Here is a 21,741-nt window from a genome sequence, read left to right on the forward strand (position 1 = left end):
CACACTGTCCGCCACCTTCAACATTCATTTCCCCCACCCACCGATACACAGTAACAGCAGCGTGCATCATCTACAAGATGCACTGCAGCAACTCACCAAGGCACCACCTAGAAAGATAAGGGCAGCAGATACATGCGAACACCTCCAAGCCACACTCCATCCTGACTTGGAAATATATCATCTTTCCTTCATTGTCCCTGGGTCAAAATCCTGGAACTCCCTTCCACCAGCACTGTGGGTGTACCTACACCACATGTGCTGCAGCGGTTCAAGGAGGCAGCTTATCACAACCTTCTCAAGGGCAACTCGGGATAGGCAAATATACTGGCCTGGGCAGCGAAGCCCACATTCCCTGAATGAATCAAAAACAACCTACTAAGCTGGTTATGTTGCAGTCATGATTGTTGTCCTCAGTCCAGGACAAGACATAAGTGGATCCCTATCATAACGGAGAAAGGAAAGTCAAGAACTCATTAGTCAAAAATTGGAACACACCATGTGATTTCTTTTTTCCCTGCTGGAGGACATGTCACTGGTCAGCACCATAACTGGTTTTCAAATTCGCAACAGTGTTTGCGAACAGAAATATTTTAAAGTGAAGAATTTTGAATGTTAATGGGGAAAGAATATTTCTGAGAGGGGGGGGGGGCTCAGTTTAGCTCCGATAGTTAGTCTTGTCGTGCAGAATGATGGTAATGTATGCAATCCCCCACGCTGACTCTGGTAGTTCTTGGAGGCCACCCCTGCTTGCGGAGTGATGCTCCTCATGCTACATATCACCAATTGCCTCCTTAATGGAGAGAGATGCCAAAGGTCCTTTGTGGACCATGGCTAATTACAAATTGCAGTTCAAACAATTTATTTGTATCAACCTTTACTGTTGCCGGCAGTGTTTATTATAAGAGGGAATCTCCAAGGTGACCTAGGATTGTTCAACAAAGACTTGAACTGTTTCCTCTGTCAGAATTCCATGAGACCTCATTGAACATTACATGCAGCACGGGCTTAGCACTGTTGCTTCACAGCGCCAGGGACCCGGGTTCGATTCCCAGCTTGGGTCACTGTCTGTGCGGAGTCTGCTTGTTCCCCCCGTGTCTGCGTGGGTTTCCTCTGGACGCTCCGGTTTCCTTCCACAAGTCCCGAAAGACGTGCTTGTTAGATGAATTGGATATTCTGAATTCTCCCTCTGTGTACCCGAACAGGCGCCAGAGTGTGGCGACGAGGGGATTTTCACAGTAACTTCATTGCAGTGTTAATGTAAGCCTACTTGTGACAATAATAAAGATATCTGCATTGTGCTTTACAGTGTGTAGTGGTATCATATTTTCCCCATGGTAACTCTTGGAAAATATCAGAAGTGTACCAGAGTCCGTTTTGCAGCAGGCTCACATGCTGTCAATTCTTTGATGGGGCAGTCTTAACCAAAAGGCTTTTTTAAATTGTTCCCCCACCCCTTCCACGACATAACAATTATTGGGGATATTAAAGTGCTTTTTAGAGGAGATGGAAAATTTCACAGCCTGAAGCAACTGTGCACTGAATTGGCAGCTAAGAACTTTGGTGAGAATTTGAGTAACTGGGGGTTACATTATTTGCCCATCTGCCCGATGCTGTCTCTGACAGGAGGACGCCACTGAGCTTTTGATACTGAGTATATGAAAAATGTTCTCCCCATCGTGATGGACACAAAAATATGGGAGGCTTTCAGCGCAATTGTGCAATAAATGTGCTTCAGGCCTCGTCGTAAAGTCAAGCAATCGAAAAGGTGAATCTCTCATTGCGACATTCTGTCAATGCTGCTGAGGCCTTGTGTTGCGATGGTGCACACAATGGAGTGTGCTATCTGCAACCAGGTGCCAGCGACAGCGCACTTTAACATACAACAGCTGACACTGCCCTGACCCGATTCATGTGCTTAGCTGCGACTAAAGTGGAGTTTATTCCCACCTGGTTCGAAGCCAGCCTGTACAAAGGAAATTGAAACCACTGTGACGGTACGAGGAACTGTAAAATCACTTAGTGCACCGCACTGACCCGGCACCCTGTGAACTTCCACTGGTTTCCCTGTGCGACCCACCACCGACCCCCGAAAGCAAACCCCCCCCCCCCCATGCTCCACAACCCCTGTGTTATCCCAAAGCAGGGGATAAACAAAGCATTTTGGCACCTGTAACAACATCTGACCAGAGTAAGCCACAGTCAATAGGTCAGATGCAGTCTTCCATCAATAGCAAATTTCAATAGGAAGACACTGTTTAAACAACAGGCCGATAAAAAGAATTGAGCAGCAGGGAGGAACATAGGAGGGAGGGAGGGAATAACATTTACAAATCACATTACTTCCAGTAAATCTACCCTTATAGCTTCATAGTGCACTGCTTTCATACATCCATGGCAAATTCTGCATTGTAAAAAATACCGAACTCTGCAAACATTCCCAAATGTACATATGGCTCCCACGGGAAAATTAGGCTGGCCAAATATTTTCTCATAATTCTGTCAGCAATTCTGCATAGTGTTTTTAAAATTAGGATTAAAACGAGCATATTTGACTGTACTTCACACTCTCATGCATCACCATGCTGAACCTTTTTTCACTATTTTCTGCAAACATTTCAATTCGATGACGATATTAGCTGGTGCACTCGGCTTCTGGAAAAGAAAACCTTGATTCTGAATGCATTAGAAATCCAATGACTCCAGGATTTTTCTACGATGAATGAAGTTAAATAGGGTGACCTTATTCACCCGATACTGCGTCCCTGGTCTCAATCATCCTCCTCCAGGTACCATGCTCTAAGAGAGCGTTGGCAACGATGGGCTTCCATTGGATTAGTCCACTTTTATGTCTGGCAAAGTACTGCAGTGGTTTACCATTGCCCCTTGTAGTTTGGTCCCCTCCTCTTACCACCTGCCATATTAGGAATTACAGACTGACAATCAACCTGTTTGGCCATATTACAAACACATCTTCCATGACTAGAAGTCCTGAAGTGGGACCTGAACCTTGAGCTTCAGGCCCAGAGGTAAGGGCACTACCACTGTGCCGTAAGAAATTGACATCACAGTGACCTTTCACCACACCCTTAAAACTTTTATTTTTCAAATATTTATTCCCCCTCCCATTTTAAAAGCTATAATGGATTCTGCCACCACTGCTGTTCCTGGGCCGGCACGGTGGCAAGCATTGCTGAATCACAGCGCCAGGGACCCAGGTTCGATTCTGCCCTTGGGTGATTGTATGGAGTCTGCACGTTCTCCCAGAGTCTGCGTGGGTTTCCTCCAGGTGCTCTGGTTTCCTCCCAGAGTCCAAAGATGAGCAGGTTAGGTGGATTGGCCATGCTGCAATTGCCCCTTAGTGTTCACAGATGTACACACAAGTGACACTGTCATGGTGCCTAGCTGGCACTAGTGCCAGGGTACCACCCTACTCAGAGGGCATACAGCTAGAGGCCTACAATCCGCTGGGAGACCCCCATGAGTGCTGTTCCATCTGGTCCCCATTTGTGGAGACCAGCACCGAACAGCATTTGCCCGAAGCCCCCAAGGGTTAGATCCCAATGCCTTGGGTAGATCCCGGGAACCCATAATAGATTGAGACAGCTAGTGCAGATTTGCCAGAAGTAATCCCGCCCACACTGGGCAGGATGCACAATGCGACCTCTCATGAGTTCGCGATAGATCACGCGAAGCATGGCAAGCCGGGTAGCACGGTAGCCTTGTGGATATCACAATGACTTCACAGCTCCAGGGTCCCAGGTTCGATTCCGGCTCGGGTCACTGTCTGTGCGGAGTCTGCACATCCTCCCCGTGTGTGCGTGGGTTTCCTCCGGGTGCTCTGGTTTCCTCCCACAGTCCAAAGATGTGCAGGTTAGGTGGATTGGCCATGATAAAAAAATTGCCCTTAGTGTCCAAAATTGCCCTTAGTGTTGGGTGGGGTTACTGGGTTACTGGGATAGGGAGAGGTGTTGACCTTGGGTAGGGTGCTCTTTCCAAGAGCCGGTGCAGACTCGATGGGCCGAATGGCCTCCTTCTGCACTGTAAATTCTATGATTCTATCCTGGAAGTGGGATCTCCTGGCATCTGCCGGTCTTGTTGCGCCATGCCATGGTGCTTTTCGGGCGCAACACAACCAGTAGATCCTGCCCTTATTGTACGAAGTGAGGCAGAAGAGTCAGGGGAGCAGGGTTTAAAAAGACCATTTGCAGTGGAGAAAATAAACCCAGAGATTATCCTGGAATAGTGAGCCATTTTAGCAGGCTGGAAGAGGACTCAGTCGTGCTTTATGCCATGCCGCCAGTTCTGATGGTGAATGGCTAAACCAGTTGTTCACCATATCCTGAGAGCCTCTTTGTTCAATGAAAAAAGTCTTAGTTTCTCAGGTCTCCCATAACAAAGTCCTCCCGTCCTTGGGATCACCTCAGTGACCAGAATTCTGTGGGACTCACAGGATCTCGTCCACCAGTTGGGAAACTGTTGAGGGACCCCTGGCAGTTCCATAGGGTGCTGGGGGGGTTGACAGAAGCAAGTGCCCTTCAGATGTCCTGCCCGCCAAGAACTGCCTGCCAATCGGAGTCCGGCAATATTCTTCGCTGTCACCAGAATCAGTGGGACCAATGGCTGCTTGCAGCACTGCACCCAGCCAAGGCCCAGGACTGCAGAGGAGCCTCAGGCCTCGCTCCATTTAATCCCGGAGTCACCACTAAATTGCAGTGGGCTCAGGGACAATGAGCCTCAATTGGCTCATTAATGGACCTAATTGACATACCGTCACCGGCAACTGGGAATTTCACATCATTCCTTTCTGCCTTACAACTTAATCATCTGCCAGCAGATTGCCTTACGCGCTCTTAAATGTGCCGGGCCACTTGGTTTCCACTGCAATGACCTGCGTAAAATCCAACCTGGAAAATCTTTGCCACACCCTCGGCTGTGAAGAGCTTTGGAACGAACTGATACTGTGAGAGGCGCTCCAGAAACGCAAGTCTTTTCTTTCTCCTATGCGACTAGTTAATATCTACTCAGGATGCAAATGCAAACATGTGAGAACGTTGCTCCCTACTCACTCGGAGGTTTCTGTCACATCCGACATAAACCACAAGAACCCCTTCGCAGGATCTTTTATTCACTGTGTAAAAGTGATTTTGTTTTTCTGCTCGCAAAACGTGTGGTAGTTTTGTGAAGGTTATTGTGAGGGGAGGTCCAGCTTTTGCAGACAATGCCAAGTCTCCTTCAGTTGGCAAGTCATTATATCCCAATCAAAATGAAACTTGTCTCAACAATGTGCAGCAGTCCAAGACAAGTTTTATGGCAACAGTTACCAGAAACAGAACCATGGTTAATCGGTTCTTCAGCCACCCTGAATGCATTGCAAATAACTCGTCATCTTTCAAAGAGTTGGAATGTGTTCAGGATAATTGTGCAATAGTTGGAACTTCAACTTCTTTTATGTACATATATATTTTTGTTACATTTTAATCACTGAGTATCTACAAAAGGCTAGTGTCTCTTTAAAGTGTGAGCTCATTGCAATGAACCAAACCTTATTCACACAGCAGACATTACATACTTATTGGACCAGGTCATACTGGAAAAATAACCGTGTGCTAACGAAGCACCCGATTATTAATGTGCAAATTGGCCAGCAAGTTCAAACAAATACGGGATAGACTGTGGATTACAAATCTCCAGAATTTTAAGACACTCTGCTTGTTTGCTTTGCAAAAAAATGGCTGCTGACCCTTAGCTGGATTGCACATTAATTGTCTCATCGCAGAAAGTTAAGTCTTTCGAATAACATAATTGTCAATGCAATGGTAATCAACCTCTCTGACCCAGAGAGGGAGCAATTCAAACCTACCAATCTCACTCCGAATGAAGCCAATTGCCAGAGATTTTTAAAATTCAAAATGTTAACTTTTTTCTCTTTTCTGTCTCTGTTTTCTTACCCTCCCTCTCTTCGCCCAATCTTTCTTTCCTCTTTCTCTCGCACTGAAACACTCAAAATGGGCTGGGGTTGGATCAGATGTTTAAAATTTTTAAATCTTATGCCCACTTCCACATTTAAGGGGAAAGCAGTGGGCAGCCGCCTGCTCTCAGAATGTGGTTTGGCTGTTTAAGTATTTTAACTTGGCTTGCAGACTTTGATATCTGAACTGCAGGCTGAAGAGAGTGGAGAATTGATTCAAGAAGAGGATAGGTGCTTCCACTTCCACCAACCCCCAACCCCCAATCCCACCACTCACCGCCCCCCCCCCCCCCCAAATATAAAGATTGCCAGGTTCAGGCATTGGGCCCACCCACTTCCCCTCCCCATACGCCTGTTACCTAGGTCGCGACACTTAACTGACCATTTTTCCATTTTCTTTTAGCTCGAAGACATTGGTGCCTCGCACTTGTTATATTACGTGATTGAAAAATGTCGTTACTCTTTTGCTTACTTCCACAATAGTCTGATGATCATAGTGCAATGAAACTATCAGGCTTCAATTTAAGCAAATAACATTTAATGATTAACGTTTATAAATAATAATGAGTTTGTTCACTCTTCTACAACTATAACTGATGATAAAGTAAACCAGAAGAAGTATTGATAATGTTTAACTACACGTGCTAACTAAGCTAAATCTCTCTAACACTCTGATATCTAGTCAATCCTGATACAAAGAGGCGGGAAGATCCTCTGAGTTCAGTTTATATACATGGATCTGGTGCTGCCATCTAGTGGTTGTCCAGCACTATGATACAGTTGTTAACCCTTTACATACCATTTTACTCACCCCCATTCACCCGGCTGGATTTAATATGCCCATGTGTGTTGTGCCCATTGATTGGAGAACTGGCAGTAGACTAGTGAGGCCTCGGTGAGGGAGGCCAGGCCAAATTATGTGCTTGCTAGGTGTTTTAGAAAAGGAATTTCACACCAGGCATCGAAGTATGAAACCAGACGTCAATCCTTGTCATGATGGTGGGTTTATTTACAGGATGCAGCATTACGTATGTCTACTTCCTGCCTACCATCCACTGTGTCCCAGCAGTTTTTCTTTATAAGAATTCTACTTTCTTAATTAAACACTGGCCATCACCTCTATATCTTCTATAATAATCCAGTAGTCTCGAAGCTGAAGATTTAACTCATTTTATTTTAAACACCGAAGTAAAGCCGTACTCACGGCATACAAGACAAGTGTCCCAGCCTGGGACTAACAGGACTTCTGGTCCTTGACTGGGACAGTATTTAAAGTAACGAGACCCAGCTAGATGGGCCTCTGTCCATTACCATGGTAACTCGTATTCCATGGGCCCCACGGGGCGATCGATAAGTGATCCCACGTGGTACTTGAGAGTTATCACATCTTCACAATATAATCAACATGCCATTAAATTAGGCACTTAAGTGACCAGCTTCGGGTCTTCCTTGGGATTTAGGCCTCCAGGGTTGGAAATCCGGCCCCCCTGAGAGCTGCCAGCCAATCAGAGATCAGCAGCTCTCCATCACCCGTCAGCAGCACTATGAGCGGGGAAGGCCTGACACTGCCCACTTGTGCCTAACAGGCACTTAATTGAGTCTGGCCTCCTCCATTGAAACAATACCGGTCTCCAACCAGTTCTCCATCCAGTGGCAGGATCTGCATTGGGAACACTGAAGCCAACCCTATATGTTTAACTGAATCTTTTTTGTTGACTAGTGATCCATGGGGCCTCCCTGCTCCAGTAGCCTGTTCAACAGTACTGTCGGCCTATCTGGAAGTCAAGCCTGTCAATCAGGCTGACTTCCAGCGGGGAACCTCTCAAGGACAAAGCCTTTCTAATTTCACATTGGAGGCTACATACACTATACCTGTCCTCTGCCTCACCTGCCTATGGAATCTATTCCTATATATTGAAGCCTTTATTTCCCTTTCTATGTCTAATCATACTCTAATTCATCCACTTTCAATCTCCTGTTCCATTCCTGTTTCTTTCCCAATCCTCAGATTAAATTGGTGAAGCATTGTTGATTTTATGCACCAAGAGGTTTGAGCTGATGATGTAGAAAAATATTTAACAGACTCCTCTCTCCAGCAATCTCCAGCTGTAAACATCTGTGTTTTATTGCAAAGTGAGATGTGGATGTTGTTGCCCAACCTTAATTGCCCGTGAACTGAGTGCATTTCAAAGGTAATTAAGAATGAATTAAGATCTGGAGTCACATGTATCATAGAATTCCTACAGTGCAGAAGGAAGCCATTCATAGAACATAAATGCAGAAAGAGGCCATTCAGCCCATCGAGTCTGCACCAACCCACTTAAACCCTCATTTCCTCCCTATCCTCGTAATTCAATAACCCCTCCTAACCTTTTTTGGTCACTAAGGGCACTTTTATCATGGCCAATCCACCTAACCTGCATGTCTTTGGACTGTGGGAGGAAACTGGAGCACCCGGAGGAAACCCACGCAGACACTGGGAGACCATGCAGACTCCGTACAGACAGTGACCCAGCGGGGAATCGAACCTGGGACCCCAGCGCTGTGAAACCACAGTGCTATCTACTTGTGCTACCATGCTGCCAATACACTAGGCCAGTTAAAGATGGCAGGTTTTACTCCCTACAGGACGTTAGTGAACCGGGTGGCTTATTACAACAATCGGTGATAATTTCATGGTCTCCATTACTGCAATTAGCTTTCAATTCAGATTTTATTGATTGAATTTAAATTTCACCAGCTGCCATAGTGGGATTTTAACTGATGTCCCCAGACTGCTCGCCCAGTGACATGAACCTGCTTGCAGTGGGGAACCCCTTGCATAGAGGAAGGCCACAGGGCATGTGGAAAATATAAAAATGCTGGGGTCTAGAGTAATAGTGAGCATATATCTGGGTTGCTATTTTCACCCAGTACCAGTCTGTACTGACTGAACATTATGTGTTCATGATCAAAATACCTGAGCTGATTCAACAGAAGGAGCAGCAATGGAGCTTCCTTTGATAGGAGGGTAACAATGGTTGCAATGTACTAAACACAAGGCAGAATCCAAAATACCTTGCTTTATTTGGGAAAACACAAGCCCATTTGAATGCACACCACGGCATAGAGTTTAACTTTGTGGGAGAATGCAGAACAGCCGATATCACCTATTTTACGCATGTTACAACCTCCACAAGACCTACAGGGCTGGCCCGATCCATCTTCCCGTGAGGCTCATGGAACACAAGCTCCCCCACTGAGGGGCGGAAGTCTGACAGCGAGTTCAAGATAAAGCCAGCCCAAAAGGGAGCCAGCATCTCAGGATGGTCTTGGCTGGGACTTGCACTGTTGCTTAGTTGCTGTACTTCCTAACTGTGAGTAGGAAATAACTACTTTTGACTACAATATTGGCGACAAGGACAAAATGTAGCTACAGGGGGTTTATGGACTGGTGGGGGTGGGGGAGGGGGGAGGAGGATGTTATAACTCCCAGGAGGACATCCCGGTTGATCTTCCCGTGGGACCCGTGGGGTTTAAAACATACACTAACACACTAAAAGTCACAATTACCCCATTTGTGTGCTGTGCATAATCATAGTTTAATTTTTAAAATGAGCTGCCTGAAGTCTGTTTTGTTGTTGGAGGGACAGCAATTCTGTTCCATCTTCTCCTCCCCTGATGCATTGACACTTTCTGGGGTAAAGATCCATAGGTTCCAACAGCCTAGCGTTTCAGGGAGTCTCCACAACACCAACAGTACTGATTGAGGGGGGGGGGGGATGGGCATCAAAACCATGCCTCAACCTATTCCCACGGCTGCAGTAGAAATTGCTGGATAACCATCCGCGACGAAAATCCTCGCTGATTCCCCCTCCCCCACCCCTCGGTTGAGAGCAATTGTAGGGTTCCTAGCACAGTCCCAGTGCCCACCTGCCGGATCTATCAGAGAGGGAAGGAAATTTATCCCCACTGTGACTCGCCAGGTCAAATTCAAGTAATCCCAGATCAGTTAATGCACAGATTACATCCAGATTAAAGCACTGTCTCCTTTGTCCTAACAATCCAACCCAGCATTGGAACAATTGCGTTGGTTTTACCCAAGCAAATATTTTATTTTTATCACACCAGTTCTCCCCTGTAAATCAGCTTACTAATTTTGTGGCAATTTGTGTTGAAGGTTCTGTGGGATAGCACCCACTGGGAAGTCATTCGAGTCCGTCCAAACTCATTTTACATCGAGCCCCTATTGTCAGCAGAGAGAGAGGGAGGAGATTTTCAGACCTAGATCCCAGAGGTGAAGGGACAAGTTCGAACTCTGAGTGTCACCCAGTCTCTGTCCATTTACGCTGCTTCATAAAAGACTTTTGTAATACATCTTTCTCACTGGCTGTCCAGCCATTGGAGCTCCTGCTGGAAAAGCACTTCAAGCTTATCATGCTGAGATATGACAGTGCTGAAGAATGAAGCAGCTCTACTTTGTGCACAGGCTCAATACTGAGCTTTGTTAAAGTGGGTGAGGTTTAAAATCGTAGACTCGAAACTTTGAGCTCCCCTGCCTCGTTGTGACAAAGCAACTCAATCTATTCCAGTACTGTCAGCCTTTTTGCTTTTAATATCACTACAAACCACTGTGGCTGGCTGATTAAACAGTATTTTCATAATGGATCCAAAGTGTATGACAGAGTAGACAGTCTGGAAGGCCGGCTCTGTACTGGGCACCAGATTTTAGCTCAAATGAAAGCTCCATTTTTCTCACAAGGAAACATGCACTATTACTCATAATCCACACAAGTGAACATGCATACACAAACACACATGCATTTACATACTTGTACCTACACACATATGCAACACACACGCACTCACTGCTCATACACACATTGCATGCGCACACTCACATACACAGTCACACACTCACATACAGTCACACGCACACTCACATACAGAGTCACGCACACTCACATACACAGACACACACACACTATCATACACAGTCACCCACACACTTACATACAAAGTCACGCACACTCACATACACAGTCACACACACATACAGTCACACGCACACTCACATACAGAGTCACGCACACTCACATACACAGTCACACACACATACAGTCACACGCACACTCACATACAGAGTCACGCACACTCACATACACAGACACACACACACTATCATACACAGTCACCCACACACTCACATACAGTCACGCACACTCACATACACAGTCACACACTCACATACAAAGTCACGCACACACACACTCACATACACAGACACACACACTTACATACACCTTCACGCACACATTCATATACAGTCACGCACACACTCATATAGTCACACACACACTCACATACACAGTCACACACATGTTCACATACACAGTCATACACTCATACACATGGTATAGGCCTCTTAGCCTAACATCTGTCATAGGGAAGATGTGAGAAGCTGTTAATAAAGATGTTACAGCAAGGCACTTTGAAAAAAACAATGCAATCAGACCAAATCGACGTGGATTTCTGAAATGAAAATCATGTTTATCCAATTTATTGGAATTCATTGACAGGGTCACGTGTGCTATAAATAAACGGGAACCATTGGATGTATTGTACGTAGATTTTCAGTTGACATTTGATAAGGTGTCACGCTGTGGAAAATTAAAGCTCATGGAGTAGGGGGTAACATACTGGCATTGATAGAAGATTAGCTAGCTAACGTGAAACAGAGTTGGTATAAAGGGGTCTTTGCCTTGTTGGCAGGATGTAACAAGTGGTGTGTCAAAGGGATCAGTGCTGGGGCCTCAACTTTTGACAATTCACATAAATGACTTGGATGAAGAGGTTGAAGATTTGCTTCCTAAATTTGTTGATGACACAAAGATAGGTGGGAAAGTAAGGTGGGAAGAGTACCTAAGGCGGTTACAAAGGGTCATAGAGAGGTAAGTGAGAAAGCAAAGATCTGACAAATGGGGTAAAATGTAAGAAAATATGAAATTCTCAATTTTGGTAGGAAGAATAAAAAAGAAGTTTATCATCTAAATAGTAGAAGATTTCAGAACTCGGAGATTCAGAGGGACCTGGGCATCCTCGTGCATGATCACAAAAGGTTTGTGTACAGGTACAGCAAATAATTAAGAAAGTAAATAGAATGTTACTATTTATTGCGGGGGGAATTGATTACCAAAAAGGGAAGTTGGAAATGGCATTAGTGAAACTATTGTGTTTTTTTATATACATTTAGGGCGGAATTCTCCGCAACGGCCGACGCCGTCGTGAAACCTGGAGTGTTTCACAACGGCGTCGGAGGCCGTTCCTCGCCCCCTATTCTTCCCCCCCCCCCCCACCCCGGGGGGCTAGGAGCGGCATTGCGGAGAACTCGGCCGCCGGGAACGACGCGGCCGGCGCGCCTAATGACATCAGCCACGCATGCGCGGTTGCCGCTTTCCCCTCCGCTGCCCTGCAAGACGTGGCGGCTTGATCTTGCGGGGCGGCGGAGGGGAAAGACTGCGTCTCTTGGAGACGCCGGCCCGACGATCGGTGGGCACCGATCGCGGGCCAGTCCCCTCCCGAGCACGGCTGTGGTGCTCAATCCCCTCTCCGCCCCCCACAGGCCCCAAACTCACCTTTCGCGATATGTTCACGCCGGCAGCAACCAGGTGTGATTGCCGCCGGCGTGAACAGGTCGGGAACGGCAGGCCGCTCGGCCCATCCGGGCCAGAGAATCGCGGGTCGCCGTGCAAAACGGCGACCCGCGATTCTCCGAGTGGTGTGCTGCAAAACGCGACACGCCATTTTGGGGTGTGGTGGGAGAATCGCCGAGGGTGCCAGAGCGGTTCTCCCACCCGGCCTGGGCAGCGGAGAATCGCGCCCTTAGAGTATCCAATAATTTTTTTTCCCAATCAAGGGGCGATTTAGCGTGGCCAATTCATCTATCCTACACATCTTTTTTTGGTTGGGGGGGGGGGGGGGGGTGAGACCCACGCAGACATGGGCAGAATGTGCAAACTCCACACCGACAGTGACCCAGGGCTGGGATCAAACCTGGGTCTTCAGCGCAGCAGTAGTGCTAACCACTACGCCACCATGCCGCCCGGAGACCATGGTGCATTGTGTACAGTAGTCATCTCCTTATTTAAGAAAAGCTGTAAATGTGTTACAGTTCAGAGAAAGTTCACTAGACTAACACCAGGAATGGATGGTTGGTTTACGAGGGAAGGTTGGAGAGGTTAGGTTTGTAACTACTGGAGTTTAGAAGAGTAGGAGGTGACTTGATCGAAAACTTTAAGATCCTGAGATGTATTGACAGGGTGGATGTGGAGAGGATGTTTCCTCTTGACGGAGAATCTTGAACTAGGGTTCACTGTTTAAAAATAAGGGTCGTTGAGACAGTGATGAGGAAAACAAATTCTGTCAGAGGGTCGTGACTCTTTGGAGCTCTGTGGTGGGATTCTCCGACACCCCGCCGGGTCGGAGAATCGCCGGGGGGCAGCGTGAATCCCGCCCCCGCCGGCTGCCGAACTCTCTGGCGCCGGGGATTTGGCAGGGGCGGGAATCGCGCCGCGCCAGTCGCCGGCCGCTAGCAGCAGCCCCCCCCCCCCCCGGCAATTCTCCAGCCCGCGATGGGCCGAGTGGCAGCCTGTTTACGGCCGTCCCGCCGCCGTAAATTAGAGTAGGTATTTACCGGCAGGAATGTGGGGTTTATGTTACAATCAGATCAAAATATATTCAATGGTGAAGTAGTTTTGAGGGGCTAAGTGGAAAACTCCTGCTCCTACCTCGTATGTTTGTGTATATGTTCTATGTCTTACGAGGAAAGGTTAAGCAGGTTGGGCCTGTTCTCATTGGAGTTTTGAAGAATGTGAGGTGGCCTTATTGAGACGTATAAGATTCTGAGGTGGCTTGATAGGATTGAGAGGTGTTCCCTCACGTGAGGGAATCTAGAACTCAGGGGCAAAATTGAAAAATAAAAGATCTTCCATTTAAGATGGAGATGAGAAGGAATTTCTCTTCTCAGAGAGAGGTAGCACGGTTGCACAGTGGTTAGCACTGCTGCCTCACAGCGCCAGAGACTCGGATTCAATTGTGGCTTTGGGTGACTGTGTGGAGTGTGCATATTCTCCCCGTGTCTGTGAGGGTTTCCTCCGGGTGCTCCGATTTTACCCACAATCCAAAATCGTGCAGGTGAGATGGGATTACAGGGGAGTGGGCCGAGTTAGAGGGCTCTTTCAGAGGGTTAGTGCAGACACGATGGGCTGAATGGCTTCATTTTGCATTGTAGGAATTCTAAGGTTTCTCATTGTTAGCATTTGTAATTTCCTCCCCCAGGAAGCAGTGGGGGCTGGCTCATTAAATGTATTCAAGGTTGAGTTAAACAGATTTTTGATTGATAGGGGAATCAAAGGTATATGAGCACAGGACATGGGAGCAAAAATAGACCATTCAGTCTTTCAAGCTGAAATACCATTTGATAAGACCATGGCTGATCTGCTTGTAGTCTCAACTCCAGCCTCCCATCTGCACCCCTATAACCGTGGCTCTCTTGTCTATCAAAAATCTATCCAACTATGCCCATAAAATCAATGAACCAGCCTTCACTGCTCCTTGGGGTAGAGAATTCCACACACCAACGACCCTCAAAGAAAATAACTCTTCTAATCTGTATCTTAAGTGGGAGACTTCTATTCTTAAACTGTGTCCCCTAGTTCTGGTCTCCCGAGCAAGAGGAAGCGTCCTCCCGGTATCCACCCGGTGAAGTCCCCTCAGGATCTTATATGCTTCAAAAAGATCCCTTCTCATTCTTCTAAAAAGATATAGGGCGGGATTCTCCAACCGCCACGCGGGGTCGGAGAATCGCCGGCGGGCAGCGTAAATCCCACCCCCACCGGCTGCCGAATTCTCCGGTGCCGGGGATTTGGCGGGGGTGGGAATCGCGCCGCGCCGGTTGTCGGTCGCTGGCAGCGGCCCCCCCCCCCCCGGGCGATTCTCCGGCCCGCGGTGGGCCGAGTGGCCACCCGTTTTCGGCAGGTCCCGCCAGCGTATGTTACGACAGATATTTACCGGCGGGATCTGGCTCCGTGGGCGGCCTCGGGGGGGGGGGGGGGGGGGGGGGGGGGGATGTGGCCCCGGGGCGTGCCCCCATGGTGGCCTGGCCCACGGTCGGAGCCCACTGATCCGCGGGCGGGCCTGTGCTGTGGGGGCACTCTATTCCTCTGCTCCGGCTGGTGTAATGGTGCGCAATGGCCGGCGCGGACATGAACCCCCCCTGCACATGCACTGGCATGACGCCAGCACACGCTGGCGCTCCCGCGCATGCGCCAACTTGCACCGGCCGGCGGAGGCCCTTCGCCGCCGGTTGGCATGGCACCAAGTCCCTTCCGTGCTGGCGTGGCGCAAACCACTCCGGTGCCGGCCGAGCCCCTGAACGTGAGGAGGATTCCGCACCATTGGGGCCTGACGCCGGAGTGGTTCACGCCACTCCTTCGCGCCGGAGTTGCCCGCCCCGCCGGTTTCCGAAGAATCCAGCCCCTCACAGTTTTCTCTATTTGTCCTAACCTTGAGTGAACGGCAGACTTTCCAAAATGTTCAATTGGGTCATTTCCAATCTCTTTTGGTTTTCTGTTCCTTCACCTCCTGACCACATTGTCCGTCATTTGGTGCATTTCCCCATGCCCCAGGTTCACTACTGTACTTCAACCCAGCGGTTGTCCTTAATGCTTGGCCATAACAACGAATGCTGCCGGACTAATCAAACACAGGGTGCCTCACAGCTGAGCACAATCTTGTTCTTATCTAGCATGCACTCACACACACACACACACACACACACACTCGGCCACTCTGTCACACGCCCACATTCCTTCATAATCGCCAGGTCAAAATTGTGGAATTCCCTTCCTAACAGCACTGTGGGCCTACCTGCACCACATGGATGGCAGCAGCTCCAGAACGCAGCTCACCACAGCCACAATTTTTTCCCCCAATTAAAGGGCAATTTAGCGTGGCCAATTCACCGACCCTGCACATCTTTTTGTGTTGTGGGGGTGAGACCCATGCAGACACGGGCAGAATGTGCAAACTCCACACAGTGACCTGGGGCAGGGATCGAACCCAGGTCGCCCGGAGGAAACCCACACAGGCACGGGGCGAATGTGTCACCCAAGGCCGGAATTCAACACAGGTTTCTGGCGCTGTGCTTACCACTGTGCTGGCATATGGATGGGCAATAAATGTTGACCTAGCCAGCGATACCCACATCTTGTAAATTAATTTTAAAAACTCTATGGGAATGCTAGCTTCTGTTATTTTCCCTTTATCTCGAAATACCAAGAAAATCAGTAGCATCCACACACTTGCTCCAACTGAGATTAGCATCCAGTGAACCGTGGACCACGCTAGTTTGAGTGGCTTAGTGACTCATCGCCTGCTGTCACCCAGTCATCAAGGCAGTTCAGAGGGTTTTCTGATTGGTGGGTAAGCAGTGGGTGCCAATGGGTAAGTGTTACATCAGAATTTGTAGACAGGTTCCCCGTTATGTCAAAAAACACAATGGTGAAGCTCACACCAACATCATTTAACGCACAGATTGAACTGTTGGCTTTTAACTATCTCCAGGTTATCCATTATTTTTCACATACTGGGGTGGATTCTCCACAGCCAGGGCGGAGAATCCACTTTCACGCCGTAATCAGGCCTGGCAATTATCCGGGCCCCGAAAACCGGCATGACCGCGGAGTACGCCGTGCTGCCGGGGGGGCTATTGCTAGAGGCCCGCCCAGCAATCCTCTGCTCCCGACCAGCAGAGTTCCTGACGGCATGGAACTAGCCACCTGTTGCCGGTCGGGATGCTGGTGTGGCGGCTGTGGACTCAGACCGCGGTCGCCCTGGTCGGGGATGGGGGAAATCGGGGGGCCTTATGGATGGCCAGGGATTAAATCTGTGCGGTTTCAGGCTCGGGCGCGCAGCCGATCGGGGGGGGGGGGGGGGGGGGGGGGGGTGGAGTCTCTTTTCTCTGTGTGGCTCTGCGGTCAGAGTCCGCCATGGAGCTCGCCACGGCCCCTGGAGGCCGCCGCCGTGCCCATGTGCGAACTCCGAACCGGAAGTGCGGGGGCCGTATTTGCAGCTAAAGCTGTGAGATTTACTTTGGGTCACTGCTAGCCCCCTGCAGGGCATTGAATTAGTTCAACATTTCTCTAGGAATTTCAGAAGTAAAACTCCACTGTTTCTACGCCTGCATGGGGACATAGTCTCATTTCGGGAGAATCCAGCCCACTGTGTTATTAATGGAAGGTTTAGCTTCAGTTTTCAGTTGTTTTAATCAATAGCACTGTGCCAGCAGTCTCCCAAGGACTAAGGGAAGCCATGACATTGACACATAACATCTGTCCTTAATTGTCAAGTGACTGCAATATCCCCAAACAATAACAGTCCGTTTCCTGGGGACATTCTTCAAATTCTTTTTTTATGGGATGCGGGTGTCAATGGCTATGCCAGCATTTGTTGCCCATCCCTAATTGCCCTTGAGAATGTGTTGGTGAGCTGCCTTCTTAAACCACTTCAGTCCATCTGATGTAGGTACACCTATTAGGGAGGGAGTTCCAGGGTTTTGACCCAGCGACAGTGAAGGGACGGCGATATATTTCCAAGTCAGGGTGACGAATGACTTGGAGGAGAACCTCCAGGTGGTGGTGTCCCCATTTGCCTGCTACCCTTGTGGTTCTAGATGCTACTGGTCGTGGGTTATGAAGATGCTGTCTAATAATAATAAATAATAATCGCTTGTTGTCACAAGCAGGTTTCAATGAAGTTACTGTGAAAGGCCGTTAGTCGCCATATTCTGGCACCTGTCAGGGAGGCCAGTAGTTTTTGGATAGTCAGAGACTTTTTCCCAGGGTAGATGGGTCAATTACTAGGGGGCATAGGTTTAAGGTACGAGGGACAAGTTTTAGAGGAGATGTACGAGGCAAGAGGGTAGTGGGTGCCTGGAACTCACTGCCGGAGGAGGTGGTGGAAGCAGGGACGATAGTGACATTTAAGGGGCATCTTGACAAATACATGAATAGGATGGGAATAGAGGGATACGGACCCCGGAAGTGTAGAAGATTTTAGTTTAGACGGGCAGTATGGTTGGCACAGGTTTGGAGGGCTGAAGGGCCTGTTCCTGTCCTGTACTTTTCTTTGTTCTTTGTACGGGAATTGAACCCGCGCTGCTGGCATTGTTCTGCATTACAAGCCAGCTGTTTAGCCACTGTGCTAAGCCATCCCCTAAAAGGACCCTTGGCGAGTTCCTGCAGTGCATCTTTTAGATGGTACACATGGCTGCCATTGTTCGTCAGCGTGGAGGGTTGAATGTTTGTGGAAGAGGGAGCAATCAAATGGGTTGCTTTGTCCTGGATGGTGCTGAGCTTCTCGAGTGTTGTTGGAGCTGCTCTCATCTAGGCAAGTGGGGTGTATTACTTTAAAAAAAAAGGGATATTGTAGTGTGACCAATCCACCTAACCTGCACATCTTTTGGGTTGTGGGGTTGAGACCCATGCAGACACGGGGTGAATGTGCAAACTCCATACAGACAGTGACCAGGGATGGAATCGGACCAGGGTAGGAAGTGAAGTGTATTACATCACACTTCTGACTTGTGCCTTGTAGGAGGTGGACAGCATATGGTAGTCAGGAGGTGAGTTATTCACCACAGGATTCCTAGCCTTGGACCCGCTCTGATAGCCACAGTATTTACATGGCTAGTCCAGTTCAGTTTGTGATCAATGGTAATCCCCAGGATGTTGATAGTGGGGGAATCAGTGATGGTAATACCATTGAATGTCAAGGGGCGATGGTTTGATCTCTCTTATTGGAGATGGTCATTGCCTGGCACTAGTGTGGCACGAATGCTACTTGATGCCATACATTTGTCAGCTCAAGCCTGGATATTGTCCAGGTCTTGCTGCATTTGCAAATGGACTGCTTCAGTGTCTGAGGAGTAGCAAATCATGCTGAACATTGCGCAATCGTCCACGAACATCCCAACATCTGCCCTTATGTTGGAAGAAAGGGCATTGTTGAAACAGCTGAGGATGGGAGAGTGTGTGTGTGTGTGGGGGGGAGCAGGGCCTAGGACACTGCCCTGAGCAACTCCTGCAGTGAGTGATGTCCCGAGATTAAGATGACTGATCTCCAACCACCGCAACCATCTTCCTTTGTGCTAGGCATGGCTAAAACCTGTGCAGAGTTTCCCCCCCGATTCCCAGTGACTCCAGTTTTGCTAGGGATCCTTGATGCCATACACGATCAAATGGTAATCCCATTCCATGTATATTCTGTACGCTTTTGCTAGTTGGTGCCAAGGTAATCTTACTGTTGGGAATCTGAGTGCCAAGGTAACCTGTTCTTCGATAAATGGGGGAAGAAAGTGCCCGATCAGTGGCATGGCAATGTCACCCACCTCATCCCAATACTATACACATTATTAAAGAGTTCTACAGCCACCTCATGTGATGTGGTGTACATTCAACATAGATCAGTTTTAAAATGAAGGAACCTCACGTGCACAACCTTCAGAGTTTGGGCTGTCATTTCTGTTTTGTCGAGTCAAAGTTTAATTTTGGAACTAGCAACAACCCTAAACCTTTTTGACCTCTCTCTCCTGAGAAGGGGAGAGAGCCAGGCACAAACATGTAACAATCTCCAAGGGTCTGGCGAGAAACCGGAACGGCACCAAACGGGGCTTACTCCAGCTCAAGATTTAGCAGATTGGCACAGTTTTGTTTCCCGGCACGGGATCCTCCGCCTCGGTTTTCCACCCCTTCCCTTCTAGCTCAGCAGTCGGGCTAACTCACCGGGTGGAGGTTCCAGGAATCGGGCGGCCTATGTCCACCAGGACACACCAGCAATACCCGGTCGACTGGTGGCACTGCACTGGCTTGTACAGTCCAGCCCCGCCGCACTCGGGAATGAAGATGCCATCTCGGGGGTACTGCCGCGTTTCCTCCAAAGCCGTTTGCCTCTCTTGGTCACAGGAAGGTTTTTCTAGAAAAGCAGAGAGAGAAAATACTCGTAAATTTGCTTTCTGCCCCCCCAACCACCGCAAGCCACCCCCCCCCCCCCCCCCCCACCCCCGCACAACCTCCTCCCCCCCCTCAACCCCCCGGATGTATATGACGCAGCTGCGCCAGGCCTTAATCCTATTCTAAAACTTATAGCCAAATAGCTTTCATATCAGACTAATTTAATTTTTATCCCTTCCAAAGGTTACAGCATTTTGTTGGCATATACACGAAGCTACGGGTCTGAAAGAAACGGGTCCATTGTTCTGTGGATTTCTAAAGTGACATAGTTCAAGGAGGCTTGCTGTAATGTGCATATCAGATCCAACAGCAGAAATGAATGACAGAAATATGAGCTCTCTCTTTCCAGCTGTACCAGGCAATTAGCTCAAACTAATGTTAACCTCCACACATTTTTATATAAATACGCAAATTTATTTTCTTTGCCCAGAGGTCGGCTCAAAATGCCACTGCAACATTAATTAAAAACAGCTTAAGAGGACATCCTAGAAGTATTTATGGCCAGATTTTGTGCTGGAGAAAGGGCCTCGTGCCCCCTTGGATAGATTTGATGGCACACGGTTTGGTTTCAAAAACCTTTGCCCACTAGCAGGGTGAGCTGAATCTTGGGGTGTGAGTGAAAGGGCATCAGGGACCTTGGTGTGCACTGGTACAAAGAGTGATTCACCTTAATCAATGGGATTGAAGGACTAAAAAATAAACAGAGAAAGAAGGCCAAATCACTGATAATTGACTGGTGAGTATTCAGTACAGTAGGAGCCATGAATTATAACGTTAATTGTAATGTTACAATATACTGTGAGGTTCCAGGAGCTGTGATTAAACTTCCACTGTTTACAGCTCTCTCATGAAAACAGAAGCCACATAAAGCACTCCTTTCACAGATAAAATCCCCTTTACAATAAAAATGTTGGCAGGCTTCCAAAGGAAGTGTTGTAAACTGGGAGGGGATCTATTTAATTACTAGTTTCTGATTAATTATGCGTTTTTAATTTGACAGGCAGAAGGAGAACCACTCTGGGGGCCTCATTCATGTGGTGAGAATGGAACAAAAGGAGCCAATATTTGTTCAGAAATCCAAACTCCATTTGTACTCCGAACAACTGGGGCGGTGTCTTTCTGAATAAAGAGGGGAACAAGGGATCGTTCAGGATGATCCAAGACAGGCTGAATTCTTCCTCATTCTGCCCAGCATACACTCCGTCATTATCTTTCAGGTCCTCAGTACATCCTCAAAGCTGACGATTAAGCACACTTGCTATTGTTTGGTTGGCAAACAGATTCCAATCTGTGTCTGCCACAATAGTAAATGAGGTGAATAACGTTCCTTTGTTGGTGATCCTTGAGGTAAAATTTTGACCAGGGCACCTGGGGAACTTCCTTGCTTTGCATGAACCTAGCTATGGGATCCTCCATGTCCCTCTGTGTGGACAGATGCTGGTTACTGCGGCTGAAGGTTGAGATTAGCACCCAGCAGCAAACTAGGTGGGGAGGTCAACAACGGAGGGAGCTGGTTGCTACTCTTAAGTAGGCAGTGACTGATTATTTGATGGACGCTCAGGTGTAAGCCGAGAGAGGCATTACAGGTAGCTGTGGATTTATTCAAGCCTGGGAGGGCTGGTTGATTGCAGTTGAGGGTAGGGGGAGCAAGATGTCAGAAAGGGGTGAAATAGAGAGGAGAGAAGGGTGCTGAGAAAGGCCGAGAAATTTTTAAAATGGGGGATA

General features: G+C 48.1%; 1 protein-coding gene across 3 annotated transcripts in view; it reads right to left on the reverse strand.

Moving 5' to 3' along the window:
- smoc1 (SPARC related modular calcium binding 1) overlaps positions 1-21,741 on the reverse strand; it is a 288,182-nt gene that overhangs the window by 122,969 nt on the left and 143,472 nt on the right. For all 3 annotated transcript variants that reach the window (XM_038784692.1, XM_038784682.1, XM_038784701.1), the window contains exon 8: positions 19,789-19,978. In XM_038784692.1, the coding sequence (XP_038640620.1) occupies positions 19,789-19,978 (190 nt within the window). The remainder of the gene's footprint in view (positions 1-19,788; positions 19,979-21,741) is intronic.

Source organism: Scyliorhinus canicula, chromosome 2 (genome assembly GCF_902713615.1).
Source record: "Scyliorhinus canicula chromosome 2, sScyCan1.1, whole genome shotgun sequence".
NCBI lineage: Eukaryota > Metazoa > Chordata > Chondrichthyes > Carcharhiniformes > Scyliorhinidae > Scyliorhinus > Scyliorhinus canicula.